Source organism: Scophthalmus maximus, chromosome 13 (genome assembly GCF_022379125.1).
Source record: "Scophthalmus maximus strain ysfricsl-2021 chromosome 13, ASM2237912v1, whole genome shotgun sequence".
NCBI lineage: Eukaryota > Metazoa > Chordata > Actinopteri > Pleuronectiformes > Scophthalmidae > Scophthalmus > Scophthalmus maximus.
Window position 1 is genome coordinate 18,731,869 of NC_061527.1, and position 25,377 is coordinate 18,757,245.

General features: G+C 43.4%; 1 protein-coding gene across 6 annotated transcripts; it reads left to right on the plus strand.

The window, feature by feature from the left end:
• The first annotated feature begins 781 nt into the window (after positions 1-781).
• Positions 782-22,358, plus strand: clocka (clock circadian regulator a). 6 transcript variants are annotated; one of them, XM_035648391.2, is made up of 24 exons: positions 1,273-1,566; positions 6,095-6,168; positions 7,141-7,846; positions 13,528-13,756; positions 13,843-13,934; positions 14,505-14,564; positions 15,229-15,377; positions 15,473-15,564; positions 15,649-15,738; positions 15,888-16,008; positions 16,162-16,275; positions 16,368-16,489; positions 16,779-16,861; positions 17,120-17,226; positions 17,340-17,487; positions 17,588-17,663; positions 17,762-17,906; positions 18,045-18,145; positions 18,322-18,432; positions 18,678-18,836; positions 18,923-19,108; positions 19,221-19,408; positions 19,591-19,828; positions 20,798-22,358. In XM_035648391.2, exons 5-24 carry the CDS (start codon positions 13,915-13,917, stop codon positions 21,095-21,097), a joined length of 2,610 nt encoding a protein of 869 aa, XP_035504284.2. In that variant the 5' UTR covers positions 1,273-1,566; positions 6,095-6,168; positions 7,141-7,846; positions 13,528-13,756; positions 13,843-13,914; the 3' UTR covers positions 21,098-22,358. The 6 variants fall into 6 exon arrangements, with proteins under 6 accessions (XP_035504283.2, XP_035504288.2, XP_035504284.2 ...); XM_035648390.2 differs by lacking the exons at positions 1,273-1,566; positions 7,141-7,846 and adding an exon at positions 782-901; XM_035648395.2 differs by lacking the exon at positions 7,141-7,846 and having other exon boundaries at positions 1,272-1,566; positions 17,765-17,906.
• The last annotated feature ends 3,019 nt before the right edge of the window (positions 22,359-25,377 follow it).

The following is a 25,377-nucleotide window of genomic DNA, read 5'->3' on the forward strand; positions in this document are numbered from 1 at the left end:
GATACAGAGGTTGAAGGCAAAACTGGGCTGAGAGGCTATAATTCGTCAGAACACAACCATTTGTCCCTGCCTCTTAACAATAACATTAATGTATTGGCTAATTAAACAATATGTAAAATATGTGATAAATGTGCATGGTATATTCCATCCACTAACAAGTTTATCCTTTTAATCCCCTCCTCGCCAGAACATCGAAACAGCGCCACCCACCCCCCACGGCTCCATCGACACGGCCAAACATGGTACTGCAGCTTTTGCTACTTCGGCTGTTGCCATGGTGATGAGTACCACGCCGGAGACGGAGAAAACATTGAAACAACCTGATGGTGAATGAATCCAGACAGAGACACTCGTCTGGAGAGCAGCGAAGGGAGACTACCCGGTGATACTATTAAATATGTATTAATTCTTAATGATTATACACAATCAACCTGTTTGGCATAACACATTTTTATTTCTGAACATGTATTCTGCCCTGCAAAATGTCTAGAATCCATAATTCAGACAGACAACAATGAGAGAAATAAAAACTTGCTTGGGCGCAATCTATCTATTTTAATACAAACCCCCCGACAAAATCAGCACTGCCTTGGAGACAATTATAATCAGTATTTACAGTAATGGGGCCAATCGCGCATCCAGATCACATGTTGCTGTATTATTCATAAGGTGTAAGCAGCAGTGAACGAGTTGTCCACAAGTTAACGCATTTTGCACCGTGTCAAATCCTACAACAAACACAAAACCCGACGAGGGGACCTGAGTGTCCAGTGTGTGGATGCTGAGTGTGTGTTATCTGGACCTCCGGCTCCGGCTCCGGCTCCGGTCCGCCCGCCTCAGCCCTGCGCAGTCCGCGGACTGCAGGGACATCCCGGCGAGAGGGGGACACCGTTCGGCGGAAGTAAGCGTGATAAATCTCGAACCGCTTAAACTCCTCTCCCTCTGTGTGTGCGTGTGTGTGTGTGTGTGTGTGTGCGCGCGTGTGTGTGTGTGTTGGCGTTAGCGCGCTTCTGTCCGTGCGCCGTCGTCACGCGTCAAAGCGGAGGACCGGGAACAGTTGCGCTCTCCTCCCCGTGCTCGGTGACTGTCCCGAGGCCCAGTGACCCACATTCTTATCTAACGCTGCACGTTAGCGCGCTAGCTCGCTAGCTCCGACCGAAGTGGGTCGACGCGCACACGGCACATCGCAGCGGGCGAGTTGCGTGCGAGTCGCCGCGTTTTCTTCTTCTTCTTTTTTTTTTGTTTAAAGTCGTCGGCCAGCTGGAGGGGGAGGGGGGGGGGGGGGGTAACCATGACACCCGTGTAAGTGTCGAGCCCGAGCAGCGCGTGGTCTCGCGTCGCAGGGCGCGTTGGGCAAACTGTGAAGCTCTTGTTTTGTTTTGTCGGTAATTGACGTTAGCACGCAAGCTAGGTGGCGTTAGCCTGCGTGCGATCGCCGGCCGGCTTCTCCGGCTGCAGAGGGGCGGCCGCCGGGCGAGCTGTGCCCGAGCTCGTCGCCGCCAGACCGGCTCCGGGGAACTCGCCGGCTCCGTCTTTTTTTTTTCCCACGTTTGCCGCTTGTGAGAGGTATGTGTGATCGCGATGGGGTTTTATTACTGACGATCTGTGGCAACCGTTCCCCAGCCTTGTGGGAGCGTGTATGAGCATATATGTTCTGCAGCTCCTCATTCATCACATTGTACCTGTCAGGACATCTTGTCTGAGAGCTGGTTCATTTGGACCAGAGTCATATGATGTGATACCTGCTAAGATGACTACCCATGTATATATATATATATACATATATGTGTGTGTGTGTGTGTGTGTGTGTGTGTGTATGTATGTATATATATATATATATATATATATATATATATATATACATATATATACAGTGTAATGTGGCGATCAGAGATGTCTCATCTATGAGACAGCCACATAAAAACGTGCTAAGACTTAATTTGGATCTTAATCATCATCATACGCTGCCGAGGACCAGATTTATTAAGACAAAAAAAAGACACATCAATGTCCAATGTTCTGAATCAGGTTCATGTTGTTGTTTTTAAAGTTTGAATGGGAACTCCAGACATGAACTTCCTAGTTTGTATTATTTTAGGGAAATTAAATCATTTTAGGTATAAGAGTATTTCTCCTTCTGACACCAGTTTGAAATAGGTTTGTATTCAGCTTCAGTATTAAAGATTTCAGAGTCACGTCAAAGTACATGTCATGATGCGACGGGGTTAGGTGCAGCATCCGGTGCAGTCATTTGATATTATGCCAACTGTTTTATGCGACTTGTGTTTTGGCCTGATGATTTGTCCCCAGATGGGATCTTTTCTTCAAAGACTCAAGTCAATGACTGTCAAGCGGTTTCCACATATTGGGCCGTAGTAACACCCTTTCGATAATGTCACAGCAAAGTATTCATCATCAATCATAGTAAAATGTTCCATTTGGTTGTACTGACTTAAAATCTGAGCAAGACCAAAAAGATTTTCCAAAACTGATAATGAAATAATGAATATGTAAAACGATGACATCGGAGAGTGATGCTTTCAAAGAGGCCATTGCTAGTTTTAATAATACCTGAGGTTTATTCGCACACAACAGAGATTTGGTAATCAACAATTCAGCGTTGGTGGAGCATGGATAACTACTTCACAACTGCTGATGAGATTGTAAAGGTGTGATGTTTATCATGTAGTTCTTAACAAGTAGTGGGGAAAATTTGGATGTAGAACAGTGGCCCATTTGTTTTCTGTAAAGCGGGGAGGGGGTGGTGGGCCTGACGACGCTGTCAGGGATGAGAAAGGGAGAGAGCACTTTCACATTACATTATTACATGTTACGTCTAATAATTACTATGCGTTGTCATTTCCGATGCGGATGAGCCCGTGTTGATTCAGATGTGATGTCTGAGTGTGGAACAGTGTGGGCAGATGGAATCATTCAGTGGACTGATATAAGATATGTACATATTTCAGCAGAGTGAAACACTGTTAACAATCAGAGACCCATTAATGACAGGTAATGTTCGGGAACGGCATCGCTCTGTAATGTTTTGCTCCCGCAGCTTCGCTGGAATAAGAGGTTGACTCGGTGCCTGTGTAGTCGTCGAGGCCTTGAGCTCAGTGCAGTGGCCTCGGATGTTAACTGTGCGCTCACGGTGTTTTCAAGGATTTGTCTTCTTCCGCGGTGCCGTTACCTCAGGGTAATCTTCCCATGCACACCAGTGACACAGTTCACATGCAAGCAACCAGAGTGGTACACGCATTTGGATTTGCAGAAAGCTTTCACGCGCTACAGTCCGCCTTGTGATTGTGTTTTCCCACATACGTATAATCATTTCATTATAGGGTGATTGCGTGTACCTGCTGTCAGACCTGCTGCTATCACCAGATTTATGACTTGACTGTGTGACCCTGACTTGACGCCACCTGAAGTCCTTCGCAGTTGAATCCTTTTTTACTTGGAAAGTTGGATTTTAAGAATTTGACACTTTCTTAATTTACCCCAAGATGCTGAGAGTCTTTTTCGCTTCATCTCTTGATGTGAAATTTAAGTTTAAGTTCACTATATAATAGTAGTTTTAATTTATTGTCCCTGTACTTTAGGATTTGATGCTGTTTGGTTTGTATTAGATCAGCTACGTAAGCTTCTTCTTCTCGATGTTACTGTCGGTCCGCACATTCAGGAGTTTGCATGTGACTTTGTTTGCTGCAGCCTTTTAATATGGTGACTCCACCAGCAGATCTCAGTTGCTGTATGTTTACAGACTGATGTTCTTCACTATAATTACTTCATCATTTTTTTCCTTTAAACACAGAGCAGCAGTGAAGTAAAATTTAACGAACTCAAGTTGCTCAATAAATATACAGACTATACTATACTGCCAAGAGACTGATGATAAAGTCTGCTGGTCTGTCTTTACTCTTTGGGTTTCCTGACATCCACTGGCGGCAGCATTCGATGCCAGAGAGATCCCTTTGCCACAAATGATTGTTTTTGTCCAACTGACTTTTCTCTCAGAGCTGAGTGGATTTTTCCTACTTGAGTGTATCTCCAAATATTATGTCCCAGTACTTGACAAACAACGTATCTCTGTAGTTTGTCTCCGTGTGTGTAATGGCGACACGGTGATGCCAGCCAACGAGATGAGAAGCGCAAAAGACTTGTGTGATGTTGCTCCGTTAGACTAGCGGAAATGTGTTTCTGAATCAACAGCCGAATATCTGTAACTTTGACATTAGGACTGGAAGACATCTCAATGAATAAAACGCGCAGAAGTAGTCGTGAATTTACTAAACTCTGTTATGATTGTTAATGTTTGCACAGAATGTATTTTGAACTTTCTTGCTTTCTGCTGCAACAGCACAAAAAAGAAGAAGAAGAGAAAACATAAAAACATAGAAACATAGTTAGGTAGCTGGTAAGAGTCTCCAAATGTGACTGAGTAGTTCCAGTGTGGAGCCCACAATTTAACAGGGATTCAGTTTGCATGTAATTGCTCTTTCTTAAGCTCCATGAATATTAGTCTTTGGCTCACAACTAGATGCAGCAGACTTTAGCCGTCTGTGTAACACACAGCAGTTACTGTGAATGTTGTTTAACTGTGTGGGAAAATTGTATGTAGGCAGGGTTTTGTTTTTATGACAACATTATCATCACATTTACTGATATAAAGGTAAATTACTTATAACAGTTATGACGTTAGTGTTGTTACTTGTGTTGTGTAAATGTTGACCTACATGGAGAACGGGGGCAAATAGTAGACTGTCTTAGGATGGTGCTATCGGATTTTAACCATGATCAAGAAGAAATGGGTCAGGTCTTTTTTGGTGGGTGGACATGCGACGTTCTTATCGGCAGAATCAGTATTGTAGTCGGTTGATTAAATTAGTCATTTAGCAATTGCATTTGGCGTTTGTTTGCTGCAACTATTGTTGTGAGGAAAGAGTTGTGAAAGTGGTGTGAAGGATGTCGTTTTGCAAAAGAACACAGTGGGTTTCATTCAAGAAGGAATGAGTTCATACGAACAGATTTGATTTAAAATGGTGCGACGTGGCCTGTTTGTACGAACTCACGGTACGAAGTGTAAGAGGAATATAGGATCAGAATACAAACATGTTCTTGCGTGAGGCCCATTAAGTTTTCTGCAGCGGGAGAGCAGAAGCTACACAACTATCCCCAAACAGATGAGCCATAGCTACCAGGTGGTAATACTTTGAAAATAAGGACAGAATAAAAAAACTGAACATTGTGGTTTCTCTTTGGTGGAATATAACAGCTTTGATAGTCTCTGGCTTCATCTGGGACCACTGTTCCTTAAAGCAACCCCAGGTTTTTACACCACAGGTCTGTACAGTGAAGTGTCATTTGTCCTGGTAAAGATGAAACATGCATTCAACCAGTGCTAAAACAAGTCAAATAAGTATGTCAACCTTTTTTTTGGAAAGTCAATTAATTGTTGTTAATTGTTAAAGCAATTTCTCAAGTAAAATGAGAATTATTTGCTCTTTGGACCGATTTTTCGGCTTCTCTGTGTTTTACATCAATACAAATAACACATTTTGTGAAATATTCTTAGAATAAGATTTGAACCCTGAAAAGTAATCTTGAGAAAAAGCGAATAAATAAATAAATTAAAAAAAAATGTTTGTATTGTAAAAGAAATATGGCAGGAATAAGTAACGTATAATGTAGTGCAAGGTCAGTGTATTATCATAAGTAGCATATGAAAAACACTTTAAGACAGGTTGTAAGGCCGACCGTGATGAGGTCCTTGATCATGACAATGGAGATAAAATATCCAAGTTATGGTGCTCAAACAGACTCCCATTCAATTTCTGTAATATTAATAATAATGAGACAAAGTAAACCTCAGGTTTACGTTAATGTCTCAGAGCAGATGCTTGTGTTGACTTTTCCTCAAAATAGTTTCTCAGCTGACTGTGTTTGTGTGTGTGTGTGTGTGTGTGTTCAGACCTGCTCTCTTATCTCTTCAGTGCTGTGCGAGGCTCATGATGTTTTTTACTTCATTTAGTAATGTGAGTTTCTTTGCTCTGGGCTGCTCATTTGTAAATTTCACTTTTCTTTTCCTGTTCAAAAGGTGATGAATTCAAATGAGTTGATCATATCCGTCGTGTGGTGAAGCGGTTCCCTAATCAACCATCAAGAAGAAAGGTGAGATATCTCGGAAATAAGAGACTGAATTTTGTGCTTGGCCGTGGCAGTGGGCTGGTTTAGGATTTGTCACATTAGAAATGAAGGAACTATTCCAAGGCTATTATTATTATGTTTCTATTGTGCAGTCTGCTATTGTTTCCTTGGAACATGAAGATTTCCAAATGCAGGCTTCCATTATCTTATTCAGTACAGACGATACAAACTAGTGCAACCCAAGAAAATGAAGTAATAATTACTAAGGCAAATAAAAGGTAATAATAACTAGCAATGAAATAAATGTACTTGGACTCTGAGAAACTGGGCTGAACATTTTAGACTGGATGCTTAGATGACTTGAGAGTTATCTGTGTTCAAGTGTAGAACTACACCTGCTGATAACTCTGAGCCACATCATGTATACTAATGTGACTCAGCTCTTTAGTCATCATGTCTTTGTCCCAGAAGCACAGACTTTTGGTTAACAAACAGTTTACAGCCGTTCTTACCAAATCTCTTTAAAAGTACTGTGAGAAACTACAGTTTGCATTGAGGAACTACAAGCGTGGCAGCACAGGTTCTTGAACTATTGCAGCCTGGTTTTGTCCAAATCTCAAAAATTCTGTCATTTTTCAATTTTGTAGTGGTGATCTCTGAAGTCTGACAACATTTACAACTTCCAATCCTCTGTGAATGTATGGATTAGTTGTTTCCCCTCTACTCTCGCATGGACTCACCTGTGAATGTTGCTCATTAAAGGCCACTAAAAACATAAAAATCAGGAACATTTTTCGAAATACTACAGTACAAAAATACAACCGCTTGACGTGATGTTGAGAAAAGCTCTGTTCTGTGGCTCGGTCGCCTGTTGAGCATTGAGAGGACCAACTGTTGTGAAGAACGGAACTGGAGAATCGAACTTTGCAAAGACCTGGATGAAACAAAAAAGCAGCTGGGTGTGTCTCTCAGGGATTTCTGTTTGTCCATCAATAGCGGAAAAGAAACAGGACTGGCGCGAGAGAGCTTGCTGAACTGCAGCGATGCAGAAACCCTCAGAAGCGGAGGGAAGAAAAACCCGTCAGAAAGATTACGAGGAGCTGCAGGCGGCACGTATCACCAGGAAGCAGACTGTTACGGCTGAGTTCCAGGTGGAGGTGGAGAACTCCAGTCACTCAGAGCTTCATCCCAAGAGGACAGCCGAAGGTAATGAAGCTGGTATCCTCACGGTGAGGCAGGAAGCAGACGAGCTTCGACGCGAGCTTGAGAGGGAAATCAAGCCTCGTGTTGACGGTATCACAAGATACACCGCTGAGCAGGAAATGCTTTTTTCAGCGAGAGGTGGACGAGCTGACAACTCGGCTCAACCTCGAGTGCTTCATGAAGCTCAAGACAGAGCGCAAGAGAGAGAGAGAGGACTATGAGCTTCTGTGAGAAGTATGCGGGGCAGCAGGAGAATGAGCCTGAGCATAAGCCTGCAGATGAGAAGGAAACATCCAAGCAGCAGGAGTCCCTTCCCTAATGCCCTCTCTGATCCCGAGCCCAGGGAGACTGAGGTGCCCCAGGTCCCCCACAAAGACAAAGAAGGCTTCAATCTGGATGAGAGGACTGAGAGACTGAGGGAAACCACAGAGACGGAAGAAGCCAGAGGAGCCAGCACCCTACAGCTGAAACTGATCAGACTTCCCCTCCCTCACCCACTGTAAGACAACAAACCTTTTTATGTCTGCTGTGAAAAAGACGCATGTAATGACATGAGAGATAAACCAGTCAGTCGAGGCAGATGGCCGCCCACCCAGAGCCCGGCTCTGCTTATGGTTTCTTTCATGAGGAGTTTTTTTCTTTGCCACTGTCACCAAGCACTCGCTCTCGGGGGAATATCGGGGTCTAATTTGACAGAGCAGGAAAACCCCCACGTGTTCACCTGTGCTTTTCCTGCTGTGTCGGCCAAAATCTCTGCTGCTGTGAGAAAGATTTAATGATGAGGTATCATTTTCTGTTCATATAAGCTTCAGATTGTCACTTTAGCCCTAATATTTGTGGAGATGTCTTGACCTTGACCTTTAACTGATGAGCACCAAAAGATAAGTAAGTCTCCTTAGTAATATATTTGCAAAGTTTGGTGTAAACCCCATGTGTTGTTGACTTATTCACACACACGCACACGTGAAAAAAATATTGTGGTTGTGTGGCTGTGAAGGTGTGCAGGCTTATAAAATATTGACATATAACATATAAGCTAAAACTGTGCATTATGAACAAAATCTCACATCCTGATATATATAATTTCACATCCCGATAAAAATACATATCCCAATATATTAAATTAAAAATGTTCTCTTTTTTTATTTAGATCCTTTGTGCAAATGTTTAGTTAAGTTTGTAGCCTATTGAAAATATGAATGTATAAAATATAAAAAGGTAAATGGTAAAACAATTTTCAACTATAGTTGCAAACAAAATAGATGTAGGCCCTAAGTGCTAATATGGTCCAAAATATGAAAACATGACATATAATACTTTTCAACAGTGGAACTAGAAATAAATGATATGGCATCATAAACGACAACATAATATGAAACAACATTTTTCTACTGACTCATTATATATATGGATGATAGGAGGCAGGGATATTAGATTGGAGACTTGCCTTATCTGTCTTTACTTCCACCAGAGTCAGGGGTTCCCAGAGCTGCTCCAGCAGCTCCACAGAAATACTTCCAAATGCAATGTCAATCTTCAAAACCCACTGCAAAGTCCAGCAAGTTCCCTTTATGTTCGGGTGTCAGTGGTTCATCAAAGTTCTGCTTCCTTATGATTTGTCTGTTTTCTTAGCTTTTACTCTTTATTTGTAAAATAAGCTAGATTTAACTGCTAATTTCTCACTCCTGTCAGTCTGCCCTCCTCCACGCTTCCTTTGTTTAGACTCTCCCTCTCCCTTCAGCTCACAGGTGCGCCTGATTTATCATCTCCCTCTCCCTCCTTCCTACCCTTCATTTCCTGTCCAGGTAGAAAGTTACATCCTGCATTGCTTCCTTTCTGCTACAATAAATCGTGATTTTTTTTAAAAAAAAATTGCCTGGACAAAGTAGTCTGGGTGTGCCCTGACAAATTCATCTGTAGAGAATAAAACAATAACTTCCAAGAAGGTCTTATGCCATATGCCCACATAGAGAAAAGTGAAGTAAAGGTGCCACTTATTTGGGTTTTCTAATGGTTCAACTTGCTCGGCCTATATTCAGTCTTGATTGCTTCCGTGTACTGTCAGTCGTCCTCCTGAACTTCAGTGACCCACTTGGCATCAGTGTGAGGCCCCTGGCCGAGTTCCTGCTCTGCTGGGAAAAGAGGCCAGCAGCAGTCGAGGGGCCCCTGCAGACCACTGCTGCTTGCCTCTCCAACATTCCAGTCTGTGGGCTGCGGAGTGAAAAGGCAAAACAAAGACTCTTTCTGTGCTGCCGGTCCGGTGGATGTGTTCGCATCAAGTGGAAACGCAGCTGGCTGCCCAGCGCTAAGGGTTTGGTTGGCCCAACTGTGTGGTGGGCAGTGTTGACAAGCTAGTGTTGTAGTTTCACCAGGAAACGGCAATGCCTGGAAAATGAAGGGAACACATCTTTGTTGTGGATGTGCAGCCTTCACCTAACAGGATGTACGATTGAGCTATTTATCTATTGGTTTGTGCATTTTTTTTTCTTGTGTATTTCTGTGGCATCCTTGGAAGTGAGTCGGTCGCTTGTCAGGTGTCACAAACCCGGTGACATTATCCCTACATATTTCCCAGCACTTGGATCTGAAAGGACACTCGTCTCTTCCTCGTTTGCCACAAACCCGAGCACCATATTTGTGTGGGTGAGATTCTAATTTTTTTAAATGGTTGAGGTCATTTAAACAGTCTTTCCAGAAATCACGTAAAAGCCTGTGTTCTTTGCTTGTGACACCTGGGATTGTTGAGGGTTCACAGATCCTGTGTTCTCGGGTGTCAGGGTGTGACGTTGATGATGAAGAAAACACAAGGGTTGCTAGGAAACCAGAGCTTAAGCTAATCATAGGTGATGCAAAAACCCACCAGACAGGAGTCTCAGCAAAAAAACTTTTTTAGAAAAAATTGAATGATATATTATGTTGGACAGCTGATATATTCTAGTAGTAGTAGTAGTTTTAGTAGTGCTTTAATAATTGGTTAGTTATTCTGATAGATTACTTTGATAAGCTCCACAGTCAGGTTAAGTTGGTGATGGTCTGAAAGAGTGAACAGCTACTGGGACATGTCCCCTATGACTATTCACAGTAATATTATATATAAGTTATACATACAATTTGATAGATTTATGTATGATGTATTGCTAGGTGTCTATGCCTCCTAATCTGATTTAATGTTTGGTTTTACTTTAGTCCTTCTTGTTTATTTATGTTGTATTGGAAGGTGTCTTTGGGTTTTTGTATGTATTATGATTATTATTATGATTATTATTAATAAGTTGAATAAATAAATGTACCTCTGACTTATTTGTAAGTTGCATGACTGTTTGAAATTGCATGAATCATAGTCTAACGGTCACATTCTTGAAAAAAGACGCGTTTGAGTTGGTAGCACTGACATTTAAATATTAAAGAGCTGAGGACAGACATTGAGTTCTGCTGCTCCTGACCGCTTGGCTCTCCATGTCAACAAGTAGTTGGTGGAAATTTGACGACTGGTCTTTGGTTTACTCTTGGATATTTGCTGTGTTTATTTACTCATGTAACCTATTTGAATTTCTCAGCTCACTAATTCATTTATGGATTCAGCGTTTGCTGTATTCTGTCTTTCATGGCTCTTCTTTGCCTCATCTTTGTTCTGCTCTGTGTGCAGCATCTCTTAATTTAATTGTTTAAAGCAGCCGTGATGCAGAAACTCTGCTTCATAAAAGAGTAAGGACTTGCTTGCTTGTAATTGGCTCCCTCTGAATGATGCAGAGTGCGGTCCAGTGAATGAAAGGACAGTGCAGTCATGTTTACACGACACATGTTCCCGCTGTGCTGCGCCGGTCAAGCTGTCTGTGTTTTTACATTGTTTTGCGACACAGAGAGAAACTCTCGATATTCTAATAAGTCTCAGTGTATGATGGAGGGAGTATCAGCTGTGGAGGAATTCAGCCGGGCTATTTTTACTCCGTACGGTGAGGTCGGTTGCTATGGTGTTGCCCATTGGCACCGTTGCTATGCTGGCATCTCAGTGAGGGGTGTGGTGGGGGTGCGTGACGAGCGGCGCCATAAATCCACTTGAGAGTGACTCATTTCCTCAGAGCTCCGCTGCCCTACATATGAGTATTCATGCACACGCCCACCAACTCAGAGACGATAAACAGTGCCGTGCGAGGAATAGAAAAATGATGATAAAAGAGTGTTCCAGCCCGTGAACAGTCTGTCTGTGTTTCAGGGTGAACAATGCGCTGCATGTCTGAGCTGTGTTCATTTGAATGCATCTGCTACTCAACACAGTTGACAAAATGGTAAGAGCTGTTGGAAATTCTGCACCTGCAATGTTTTTTTTTCTTTTCTCCTTAGAGCCTGTCCCCTCTGAGGCTTGAGGAAACCCCAGGAAGCCTTCGTAATACCATGTGATTGAATGAGGACATGGGCCTATGCAGACTGGTCGAAACCCCCGCTCACACACCTTTTGTGAGGGTGCCCGCTGTGTAAAATGTTGAGCTTTCGACGGGTTTGTTTTGACGGAGAGTGTAGTGCTCTTGGTGAGAACAGGAAGGTGTTGCCCGTGGAGCTGTGATTAAGTTAGATCGGAGGAGGAGGAGGAAAGTAGGTCATTGGGCCAGCGGGTCACTGAAGCACAGATGACATCACAGTTATACAAGCCCCGCTCACCCAGTTACACAACGCTCGCTGTGCTGCAGCTCCTGCTGCAACCTCTGCCGATACACTACTGTCAGTGGCCAGAATTTGTCCTCTCCTCTCTTATTATGCTCTCATTTCAGTTTTTCATTTCAATTTTTGACCTCCTTTGTTTTCTTTTTTGTTGCCTGTTTTCACCCTCGGTGTTTGATCAACTGCACGAGATGCTGCAGAGCAAAATTGCAAAAGCTGTATCCATCAGTTTCTCAGTATGTACAACGCCTGTAGATGAAGCACAATACTACAACGCTCCACTCCCGTAAAGTGCAGTTGGCAATCTCCGATAAGACGCCCATTCTCTGTAACTGATTTGCCAGTCACATGCAATGAGCAGTGAAATAACACGGCATAGTTGAAAGTCAGTGGGCCGTGGTTAACCCTTCTCCTCCTCTTAATGTCATTTTTTTCCTTTTTGTGTGTCAATTCAGATGTTTACTCTTTCTGTAACAAAAACACCCGTCGGTATGAAATGAGCTGTCCCTCACAGATCTCCTGTGTGCTGCCATTAAATAGACTGATCCTGGGTCAGTAATTTGGCGGACTTTTCGATGTGTATTCACATTGAGAACTTCACAATAGGCTTTTCTGCTATGTTGACATTTTTTTGTATTGCTTCTATAGTTGGAACAGGTTTTAACAACAGAGCTCCGGTTTCGTGAGGCATGTCATTGACTGCTTTGACGTTTCGGCTGCTTCCCCCAGAAAGTGTATGTGAGATTATACCAATTTTATCAGTTCAAGTTAAGTGTAGGTGCTGTTAGGCTTTACCAAAGTTGCTCACTGTAACACTGAAACATGTTTTTCAACTCGTGCATGGTATGAAAGTAACAATTTCAGTGTGTACCATGAAATGGGGGGGCAGCACGGCAGGGATTTTCTCACCATCACAAATAGGTCGTTGTGGTGAGAAAACCTCCCACACAGGTTGTGACGGCAACTGGTTCATGAAATAAAATGGGTCAGATATTTAGGCTAGAGACCCAGTGGGCCTTCTCATTTTAATTTGACAATCTATTGTAGGCCTACCTGCGCAAGGAGAAAAATGGAATCAGGTGACTGGATGAACACATTGGCAGTGATTGGCTGAATGAGTGGATTTTTACCTGCGGCGACAGTGTGTCTGGTGGGTGTGGGCGAGAGTGTCGGTGCGTCATCAGAGCAACGTGTTGTCTTGGAGACCCCTGTGCCGGGAACTACACCAGAGGCTTATACGTGTACTTTGGCAGGTGTTCATGTGTCTGTCTGTCTGTGAACCAGTTTTAGTTAGGGTCGTTAGTTTGTTGTCCTGAAAGGGAAAATTCAATTTCACAACCCTACATTCACCAGCACAACGCAACTAGCTTCGCCGCCGTGCAAAGTACAGTCACGGAACTTTAGAGTTGCGATCCAAATGAAGGCTGAGTTACCAACTCAGGAGTACTGACATCACAAAGTGAAATATCAGCATCTGTCAAGATCCCTCCAATGACCACGTACGTGTTTCTTAATCTTTCCTAGACTTGGATGTTGCTGCCATGTGCCACACTCGCGCTCGAAGCAGACGAAAAACTCAGCTCAAAGACGCGTCGGCACCTTTCTACCCTCTGATCGAGGACACGCTCAGTGACTCTCCTCCGAGACGGGCAGGGCTCCGCCGCCGCAGTGTGTCCACTCAGACCCTTGCTTTCATCCAGCAGCAGCATCCTCATCCTCATCCTCTCACAGGACTGGCTGTACTGTCAGTAAGGTAAGCAAGGGATTGATTTGAAGCAAGTTTTTAAATCACTGGGGGGTGACGAAGCTGGTGTCATGTTGTAGTCTTTTTCCCCACAGGTTCATTCACAAATGTCTACCTCACGATTAAAAGAGCCCTCTCCTACACTGCGACCCTGAAAAGGATACAAAATGACCTCAAGCATCGACAGGTGAGTCGGATGTGGAGTTACCTGTGTCCGTCCATCTTACTCTTGTGAATGTGATAACTTGTGAACGCCTCGAGGGAATTTATTTCAATATTTGCGAAAAAAGTCTTTTGGGGAATCCAAGATGAATTATTACAACTTTTGTAGTCAAATGTCACAAATCATGGTCCCTGTGATTTCCTTATTATCGCCATCACTGCATATATTATGAGTGTGGACATACAAGGATGTAAACTGCAACTTGTGTGGTTGATCGAGGCAAACAATGCAGTTCACTTGTGATAATGATGTATTGTTTATGTTAATGTAAAAAACATCAACACACTTTTTTTATCTGAACAATAGTCTATAAGCCCAAATGTAATCAATTCACTTTGATGAATTGTTTATTATTTTTTGAGATCGATCAATCAACTAATTGTTTCAGTTTTAGATACAAGCCTTCTAAGGACACAGTGTCTAAGCTGTGTGTTTTATACTTTTCTGCTTTTAACTCATTTAAATCTTTCGATTTTGAGGGACTCTTTCATCAAAGGAATTTTAGCTTCAGCCGTCGATTTGTTTGCTCTGCAGGGACGACAGCAGTATCTTTGATGGGTTAATGGAAGAAGATGAAAAGGACAAGGCAAAACGGTAAGATCCCCGCAGTTTCATCCTCCTTTTGGTTGATGGTTGAAGCTTAATTTTATATTAGATACTGTATAAAGATACACCTTACCCCTACCCAAGTTCTCCCACACTAAACCGCTCCTCCTCACCCTGCACTGGCTCCCGGTGGTGAATCCGATTCAAGGCACTGGTACTCGCCAAACGGGCTGCGAACGGCTCAGGCCCTTCCTACATCCAGAACATGGTCAAACCTTACACCCCAGCCGTCCACTTCGCTCTGCTACTCCCTCACTGCGAGGGGCGGGCAGCCACTGATCAACTCAATCCTGTCCTTTTTCTCTCCTGGTTCCTCAATTGTGGAAGAAGCAGACTGAAAACACTCCTGTTCAGACTGCACTTAGTCCTTGAATCCTTACAAAACAATTGCCTTTCATAAATATACTTGCATGATTCTTGCACTTTTTGGGTAATATCTTCATGGTTGAATGCATTTATTTTAATTCCTTTGGACAGAAGCGTCAGCTAATTGAATGAAATGTAATCATGAAGTAGATTGTGCTGTGCATCCGTTGACCCAGTTAAATGCAGCTGCAGTCTTTTGTAACGTTTATAACAATGCATAATAACTAATGAAGCTTTTACCTGCAAACTGTATAATGAAAAATGTGTATTGCATCTGTATCCTCAGCGTGTCACGTAACAAGTCTGAGAAGAAACGCAGAGACCAGTTCAATGTCCTCATCAAGGAGCTGGGTACAATGTTACCGGGCAACACCCGGAAAATGGACAAGTCCACTATTTTGCAGCAGAGCATCGACTATCTGCACAAACACAAGGGTGAGAAAGTTTCCCGATTGCCAGAAATCTGTTGGAGGTGACGCACTCTTCATCTGGACCTGAACGTTGACGTGTCTCTGTGTCTCCTGTATTAGAAATCACTGCTCAGTCGGAGTCAACTGAGATCAGACAAGACTGGAAGCCTCCTTTTCTTAGTAATGAAGAGTTCACTCAGCTGATGTTGGAGGTAAGCTAGGAGCTCTGAACCCTGCTGAATCGTTTGACTGCAAGAATAGCAGTTAAATTAAGAAATATGTTTTGTGTCTGACAGGCGTTGGATGGATTCTTCCTTGCAATTATGACGGATGGGAATATAATCTATGTCTCTGAGAGCGTGACGTCTCTACTAGAACATTTTCCTGTGAGTACTCAAGTTCTGAATTGATGATGGTCAATATCGCACTTAATAATTATTAGAATAAGTGGTTGTAGGAGATTGATATTTTTATCACTTTTTATATGCTCTTATCACACGACACGTGTGTGTTAAAGATGTTTTCTGTGTTTCAGTCTGATCTTGTTGATCAGAACCTGTTGAACTTCCTGCCAATGGGGGAGCATTCAGACGTGTACAAGGCTCTGTCCTCTCATATCATGGAGGGAGAGACGCTGACACCTGAGTATCTGAAAAGTAAGTGCCGCAGCTTTTTCATTAGAATCTTTTGTTTGTATCCTGGCATTTTCATTTGTCTCACTCTCGTTTCGTGTTAATTTGTGGCACCACTCTCAGCCACCTGCCAATTCTTACGACGAGATCTTGTGTTTTCTGAACCTTTTCCCCCAGCAAAAAATCAGCTAGAGTTCTGTTGCCACATGCTCCGAGGGACCATCCACCCTAAGGAGCCCCCCGTGTACGAGTATGTCAAGTTCATTGGCAACTTCAAGTCCCTGAATAATGGTGAGTTGCACAGAAAAAAAAAGTGTCTGAGCGTCAACGTGGGTTTTCCTGGCTTGCGAGAGGTAACTCTTTTGCGTTTCTCTTTTCCCCAGTGCCTAACTGTACCCAAAACGGTTTTGAAGGAGTGATCCAGCGATCACTTGTTCACTCTGCCTTCGAAGACAGAGTGTGTCTCATAGCAACTGTGAGGCTCGCCAAACCACAGTTCATCAAGGTGAGAGTCAGCTGCACTGCCACTTCTTCCACTCGTCACCTCTGCTTTTCATCTGGTTGACACACATTCACTTTGATTTTAGCTTCTTAAATGTAAATATGTTCTGGTTTCTTTACTCCTGTGACAGTAAACATTATGGACCAAACAACTAATCGATAAATCAAGAAAATAATCAACAGATTAATCGATTACGAAAGTAACCGTTAGTTGCAGCCCTATTCCCGTGAGTACGTGTATGTTAAATTTATACAAAACTAAAAACATTCTACACTTCCCCTGTTCCTCATAGGAGATGTGCACTGTTGAAGAGCCTAATGAGGAATTCACCTCCAGACATAGTTTAGAGTGGAAATTTCTCTTCTTGGACCACAGGTACAGTTTGTTTTTGTTTCCATAAATGTCCAAAACCTTTTTGGTGCAGATTAAAGTTAGTCAAGAGCAGTAAGAAGTAGAACCACACCAGAACTGAAAGGAAAATATTTATCTCCTTCTTGTCGGGGGGGGGGGGCATTGTTAAATGATGATATGTGAATATGACTCATTTACAGTGCAGTAAATGTACGTTAACAGGAGAAGAAAACTTCCACATCTCAATGCCATTTAAAGTAACAACATAATGTACCTTTCCAGAGCTCCACCCATCATAGGTTACCTCCCGTTTGAGGTCCTGGGTACATCAGGATATGACTACTACCATGTAGATGACCTGGAGACACTAGCCAAATGCCATGAACACTGTGAGTGCGCCTCTCATCGCCATCAATAAGACGAGCACATGTACAGATGTCAGCTTCTTTGTGACGTTTCAAACATGAATAACGGTCGGCTCCTTCTCCTCGTGTCTCTGCAGTAATGCAATACGGTAAAGGAAAGTCCTGCTACTACAGATTCCTCACAAAAGGGCAGCAGTGGATTTGGCTTCAAACCCACTACTACATCACCTACCACCAGTGGAACTCCAGACCAGAGTTTATTGTCTGCACACACACTGTTGTCAGGTACATGAATATTTACCCTCTGGTATTTACAGGACATAATACATATAAAAATAGAGAAAAACCTCTCACATCTTCTTTTCTTACTGTCTTTGCTCTACAGTTACGCTGAAGTAAGAGCAGAACAGCGCAGAGAACTTGGAATTGAAGAATCACCACCTGAGATGGCAGTAGATAAGGTGAGTTTGTTTTTGTTTTTGTTATTTCTTTTTTTAAGGACACAGAAACAGTTTTCCCACACTGATATTGACTACAGCGACTGTTCCTCATCTCACAGCAGTCCCAGAATTCGGGCTCCGAGTCCCAGCTCAACACTTCCAGTCTGAAGGAGGTCTTGGAGCGATTTGACCACAGCCGGACGCCCTCGGTTTTGTCTCGCAGCTCCCACAAGTCATCACACACTGCTGCGTCTGACCCAGCCTGTAAGCACCGCTAACAAACAGTCGTTCAGTATGGAGCAGTGTGACACAACAACTTCTAATGACATATGCTATCTCACATTGCTCTTTTAAAAAAAACGACTAAAAACGCCAAAACTGAGCATCATGTTTTACTCTCAGCATCACAGATGAAGCTTCAGGGAGATAGGAGCACACCGGGTCGCCAGTCTGTCTCTGCTGTGGAGATGACGTCACAACGAAGATCATCTATCAGCAGTCAGGTCGGTGGAGGAACCAGAACAGTCTGGTGTAACATTCTGAATAATTGTGTCCTGGGACATGCAGGATATAAGGGGGGGGGGGGAGAAAGAAACTTAAAGCACCCTGAACTCTCTATTCCCTCTCTGCTCCTCATCCTGATTGTTTTTCTTTTTGTGTCTGTATTTTTTTCCATCAGCACTCGATGAGCTCCCAAAATACCGGACAAAACATCACTCCATCCACGGTCTCTCAACAACTACCACAACAGCAACAGCCTCAACAGCAACAAGTTCAAAACAATGGACAAGTAAGATATTTATCTTATTTGTTTCCCTATGCAAATTTCTATATTATATATAACAATAATATGAAGTGCCAGATCACCACTGGCCATAAAAGACCGCTTCCACTCTGCGTTAGACCTCGAAAGTACCGCTTAACCATTCTTTTGAATGGAATTCTTCTCATTGCACCAGATAGCACACGCATTCACATGTGAACCACCTCAGTAACAGCATCCCGCCATGTTTTCATCTCGTGGTTCCTTCGTAGTCAATGGTGCAGTTCTCAGGCCAGTTGGAAGCCATGCATCACCTGAAAGAGAAGCTGGAGCAGAGGACCAGGATGATCGAGGCCAACATCCAGCTGCAGCAGGACGAGCTGCGACAGATTCAGGATGAGCTGAATAAGGTGCAGGGACAGAACCTGCAGGTGAGACCGAAGAGATACAGCCCAGTAAATATATCAAGGCTGGTCTCTTTGGATTCTGGAGTCTGAATGTCTGCTGTATGTTCCAGATGATCTTGCAGAAAGGAGCTGGAGGACTTACTGTTGGCTCTGTCCAGATGGCCCAGGGGAACGTTGTGCAGCAGGGGGCGACGCTCAGCATGCAGGGTCAGGTTGTCTCTGCGGGGCCTTTACAGAACAGTATAAAGCAGCAACATGCTGTCCAGCCCCAATCCCAGCAACAGACACTCTCTCAGGTCAGACAATCTGGATCCTGTTCATTAAACAGATGTAACTCTCTATGACACACAGTGATTCAACCCGGTGTGCCTCAGATCTTTTCATCGGCTCTGGTTCTGTCTATTTCAGTGTCAACGGTCGTCCCTCACTCTGCAGCCTCAGCAAAACACACTTCCCATGTCTCTCTACAACACGATGATGATCCCTCAGCAAAGCCCCGCTAACGTGATGCAGATTGCCACTAGCCTGGCACAGAACACTGGACACAACACTCAAGCGGTGGCAACATTTGCACAGGACCGTGCTGCTCAGATGAGGTTTGTCATGATTACATTTTGTTTCTTTATACAATGCAAATGCTCTTATTTGGTAAAACAAGTAAAAGTGTTTCAATTATCCAATTAAATTTGCCCAAGAGTGAAAGCTAAGGAATCTGATCTCATGTCTACGTACTTCTGTATCCTCCACCTGACCGTTGCTCACTTCCCGTCTCTCACAGGTTTCCCACTACCCCTCAGCTGCTCACCAAGCTTGTGACAGGACAAATGGCATGTGGGGCAGTCATGGTTCCCACAACCATGTTCATGGGCCAAGTGGTGACGGCCTTCGCTCCTCAGCAGGGCCAGACCCAGACTATCAGCATCTCCCAGCAGCCGTCAACACAGCAGCAGCAGGAACAGCCGCAGTCACAGGTCACAGCCATGCAGCCGGGGCAGCAGCAGACACAGTTCCTACAGGTAGCACTCACATTCGAATGAAGAGTTAAAATTTCAATTGACAGCACGAGGCAACTGCAACATTCCTAAGACTCAATTTCAGTGTTGTGCTGGAATGTGTCGTCAGGAAAATGCCAGTCAAAGCTTGTGATTGCCGACTTGTGTGGAAATAGCTTTGTTCATGTGACCATCTATAATTTAGCATGTGCTCATAGAGCTGCAAAATACATACAGTAAAACATCATTTAAAGTATGCATATGATGTACGTGGAAGTCACCACAGTCACTCTCCACTGAGTAGCAATCGCACAGTAATCAGTTGCCATTTATTGACTGAAAAAACAAAATGTTGGACCTGCTACTATAGTAGTTAAATGCTAAAGCTGCGGTGTGATCAGCTACACCAACTGATCTCAAATGTTTACAGACTGGCAACAGCCAGAGAGCAGAGAAACAATTATCTGATTAATCAATTTGTTGGTTGATGAGAAAAAATAATGGTCAACTACTGAAATAATCTATTAAACATTTCAGTAATTTGTTAAGAAAAAAAAAAGTTTCTCAGTTTACAGCTGCTCAAATGGGAGGATTGGCAGCTTCTTTTGGTTATTACATCACAGTATTTGACATCTTTCGGACTTCTGACAATGTCAGCTTGAAATCTGGGATGTCAGCTTAATCTATAATGAAAATAATTGTTAGTCACAGCCCTAGGTTGTTAAGTCAAATGCAAATAGATATTATGATAATATTGCCCTGGGTGATCTATTGGTCAAACTCTAATAGATAGATTAGTGTTAATTCAAACGGCTCGATTAGTGTTTGCAGTCGCAGCAAGTTATTTTTGCAAATCCGCTTCAGAGGGAATCAGAAGGTCCATCATTTCAAATATTGCCTGGTGCAGTTTCAAGTAAAATCTGGGTTCAGCTGGTTTAACTTTTTCTTAAAATCCAGCTAAAATCTTCTTTTATATTATCTTTTCCACTTAAGGCTCCTCGGCTTCTTCATGGAAACCAGTCCACCCAGTTGATCCTGCAGGCTGCGTTCCCTATGCAGCAACAGGGTGCCTTCGCCGCCGCAACCCAACAGCAGCAGCAACAGTTACAACAGCAGCAACAGTTGCAACAGCAACAGCAACAGTTGCAACAACAACAACAACAGCATCAACAGTTGCAGTTGCAACAGCAGCAGCAGCAGCAGCAGTTACAACAGCAGAAACAGCAACTTCAGCAACTGGCTCCTCACAGAGCAGATAGTTTGTCTGACCGCTCAGCTGCGCAGCCACAGTAGCCGGCTGCAGCCAATCAGAAGTGGAGCGGGCCAAACCCCCCCCCTCCAGGCGTGGGCGTTTTTTGTGATTTCGGTCTCAGGAGGAGTTCTGCTGGAAGCGCGGCACTGAGACTGAGACCAGGCCTCAGAGGCTGGGACGTGACTGAATGGGCAGGCTGTGGCCTCCCTCCCCTCACTGGGAGTTCTTTTATTTTGCTGTTTGCACTGAACTCTTGAGCACAAAGTGCTGCAGAGAACCCGGGACTGTGCTCGCTGTGGCTCTGGCAGTTTACTTTGGCACTGGATCGAAGCCTTTTCTCCAAGAAAACAGGGAGCCATGTTTCCCCTGTAATGGACCCCCCCCCCCATCCCTCTTTACTTGTGCGTGTGTGTGCGTGCGTGTTTGTTTATGTGTGCGTGCGCTCTAGTCACCCTCACAGGATTATTTTATGCGGAGCTCGCCAGTTAATGCAGTGAAGCTTCAAGGACGTCCGTCATAAGCCGGAGGCTGGTGTGTCGGATGTTCTCTCTCGTTCTCGTCTCTCATGTAAAAGTAATGATGGGTCAGAAAATATTTTTAAGTGTATTAAGTTTTACTGTACAGAACATCATGTGTAATATATAATGTAAATATACTGAAAAAGAAAGAACTAATATTTTATATGATGCATGAAATGAAATGTGTAGTCTGATATTTGCAGCTTTGAATAAGCGTATTTTTTTTCTAGTACTCTCAGAAAAGAAGATGTTAAATTGCTCAGTGGCCGATCTCTTCACAGACACCTTCCCTCCGCGTGGACGTTTGTTTGTGTCTGCATAGCAGACACGGTCCATGCTGCTCGTTGTGTCACCGTTTGATCCTTGACCCATATTTTCACAGAGTTTCATAAAACTTGTCAAAATGATTTTGAAGTTTTTAATCTATTTTTAAGCTTTTTAACATGTGCTCAAATCTGCACACCACAGAGTCTAAGTTCAGCTTGAGACACATTGTGAAACTGAATAAATGCCACTAAGATTAAGCTAAATGTGCAACAGTAAAATATGCCAGCATATTTCCTTCATATCCTCATTTCTTGATTTTCTAGCACTTCTGTTCAGATGGCTCCATTATCCTCTCTAATGCCTGTGTGGTATCTGAAGACACTTTATTTCTCATTTAAACATTGATCCCTTAAAATAAACTTCAATTTTACAAGACGTGTAATCTGTCCTCGTATGCTCTGACTGAGTGTGAGTGAAATGATTTGTGCCATTAATAAAAAATGTTTTCCTATCAGCACGCTGATTACCCATCCTGTCTTGAGCCACGTACCTGGGTCAGCAGGGTACGCAGAGCAGCCCCCCGGTGCCAGCCGTGAGACGGCCCCAGACCACCGACTGTCGCTCACTGATGCCTTTTCGGACCATTAGAGTACGTAAACCTTTTCAAGTGGTAACACAAATTAAAAGTATTAACCTCAATATGAGCATAAGATGTCTCCTTTAAAACAACAAAGAAAAAAACCATTCACTTTATAAAAATCATTATACACCTATTTATTTCTCCCTGGCCCATTTTACTACAACTACCTACCTACTTACCTAGTGCTGGTGCATTTAATCACCAGTGTTTTCTCTCTCCCTCTCATACACACGCATTATTGTCTTTCTCTAGTTGTCAGGACGCTCATTGACATGAAGCATCCTCAAACAGCCCTTTTGAAGCCTCCTCACCATCTGATCTCATTCGCCACCAGATGGTATCGAGCTGACGGCTCAGCAATCAACACTTGGCCACAACGTAAATCTCTTGACCTTTGACCCGAGGTATCTGGTGCTACCACGTGCACTTTGGCCGCGCACCTTTCGTACGTTTGGCTGTTGTGTATGTTCCAGGGGAAATTCATGAGAATCGGACTCAGGAGTTCTCTCACACACACAAACACGCGTGCACACACACAGAGACCTTTTGACAGGTTAAAGTGGGCTCGGTTTTGGTTTATCTGAGAAAAGAAATGTGTCGGGGCCGAAATGAACTATTGCTGTTGGTTTTGATGAGATCTATCCTTATTTTAAACTACAAAGTTATCAGTATCTCCTTCAGTTGTTTTCATTTGGAGATTTTACTCATTCAAATTGATGAATTATCATCTCCGAGTACGATTGGCTTGGCTCGCCGTTCTGTAACTGGTCTTTCTTTGAGTGACTGTCGTGTTGTCTTGTTGGCTAAAGGTGTCATCTGTCATTTACCTGGTTATATTTATGACACGAGTGGAGTGCGTCGTTCCCTCCGGAGCTGGTGTCAGCCTGCGTTGTAGTTGCCCTACATAAACTTTGGCCCATGTCATAAATGAGTATGGTCATTCATTCACTCATGTATTTTTTCAAATTGCATTTCCGACATCCAAGGGACTGTGTGGAAAAGTATTGGATTGGGGCCTAAATGTTAAGTTTGTCAAACAAGCAAAATTCACCCTGGGGAATTTAAAAAAAATAATTAAATTGGACAACCTTTCTCCCTAAATTTCTCAACACGAACCCGCTTAAACTGAAAATGTTCATGAAGCAATACATCAGAGAAATCTCGCTCTGGGAGTGGAACGAGCGGTTGCAGGAAATGGACAAAAACAAATGACGCATTGTGTTTATGGAAAATTTCAGCTGCTCGGTTTCTGAATCCAGAGCCACTGAAATGAACAGTAACCACCACGGAACGAGGGAACAGGGCACAGACTGCAGTGTCAAATAAGTGGTGCAGTAAACCTGGGTAAAGATTGAACTTGAACACTGAGCTTTCATACCGGAAAACACAGACAATGCATTGTTCATATAAATTTATTTTTGTAGTCGGGCGTTTCCAAATTCACCAAAACGTTTAGTTGTCCCAAGCGTGGGAGAGTCCAGACTAGGGTGAGCCCTAAATGAAAGCACACGGTGAACTATGTTTAATGTTTTGTCAGTTCCCATGAACACACTGGGAGACTCTTGTGTCTACACGGGTGTTTCTCTCCGCCTTTCACTTCATATTTGTTTCGCGTCGCTGTTCAGCCTCAGGAAATTCCCTGCTGCAAGTCAACGCACCGGACGTTAACTGACGGGTTAATCCACAGTAAGTCCTCCAGGGCCGTGTGCCCATCCTGATCAGTGACGTCAGAGCAGGTGATGGTGAACACCTGCCGTGACGTCACGGACTGACCCCCTGCAGCGTGCCCCAGGGCGACTATACTCTTGAAGTGCCGCCTCCTCTGACTCTGCACCTAAAAAAAAAAGGTGACATTTACTACGGCATGAGCACCATAGATTTACCAGAGCGCACATCTAAAGAACAGGCTTACCGCAGATACTAAATGCCCATACAAGCCCTTACACTGTCGCTCACGTCTCAATGCAACACGTCTTGCACCCAAAAATATATATTGTTTGCAACTGAATTGCAATTATTTGTTCTTTTTTTGTGCTTGTTTGCATCTCTCTCAGTGAATAATATATATTCATAATATCATTAAAAAAAGAGGCCCTCCTACCCGACACACCAGTGCTCCCACTACAACAGTCCGCTCCACTAGCACGTGAACGTGACACTAAAGTTCATCCGCTGACATCGGACTTGGAGAGAGCGGGAGAGGAGGGAACACACGTTTACCTGACTGCTGCTCCCACGGTTCACTCTCTCTCGTGAGCATTTGTTTTTCTTTCTCTTCTCACGAAGGACAGTTAGGCTTCATCCTCTCACAATACTGACTGACTCACTTTGACATGATGAGTGGGGGAGGGGGGGCTTGCTTAATTTGCAGGGCGGGGCTCTGGTCTCATTAGTCTTAATCATCTGGTGCCCCCCCATTGGCTGGCTGGTGCCCCCGGCCACTCGCCCAATCCGGGCTTGCCGCTAATTGAGCAAAGGTTTTGATCCTAATGAGGGTTAATAAATCACAGCCAGTGGCTTTATCAGTAATCAATCAAACAAAGTGCTGGCTCTGAAATCTACCTTTGATTAGTTGGACCAGTCTTTTTTTTTTTATAAAGAAAAGGCTGCAGATAATCTGGACAAAAATCAAGTTACTTGATGGGTTAAACCACTTAATTGATCACTTATCAGCAAAATGGTTTTACCAAAAATGCTGACAACCGCTGATATATTAATCTCAAGTGTTTATCAGCATTTCTTAACAAATTGAGATGTTTTCACAAACTGGCACTTACTATTTACCCTATGATGAGGCTACAACTGTTAATTTATTGTTAATCTGGCACATCCGAGATAAATAATACAAAAAGAGGGCCTTGATTATTTCCCCAGACTTCAGTTAATACTTCGTTTT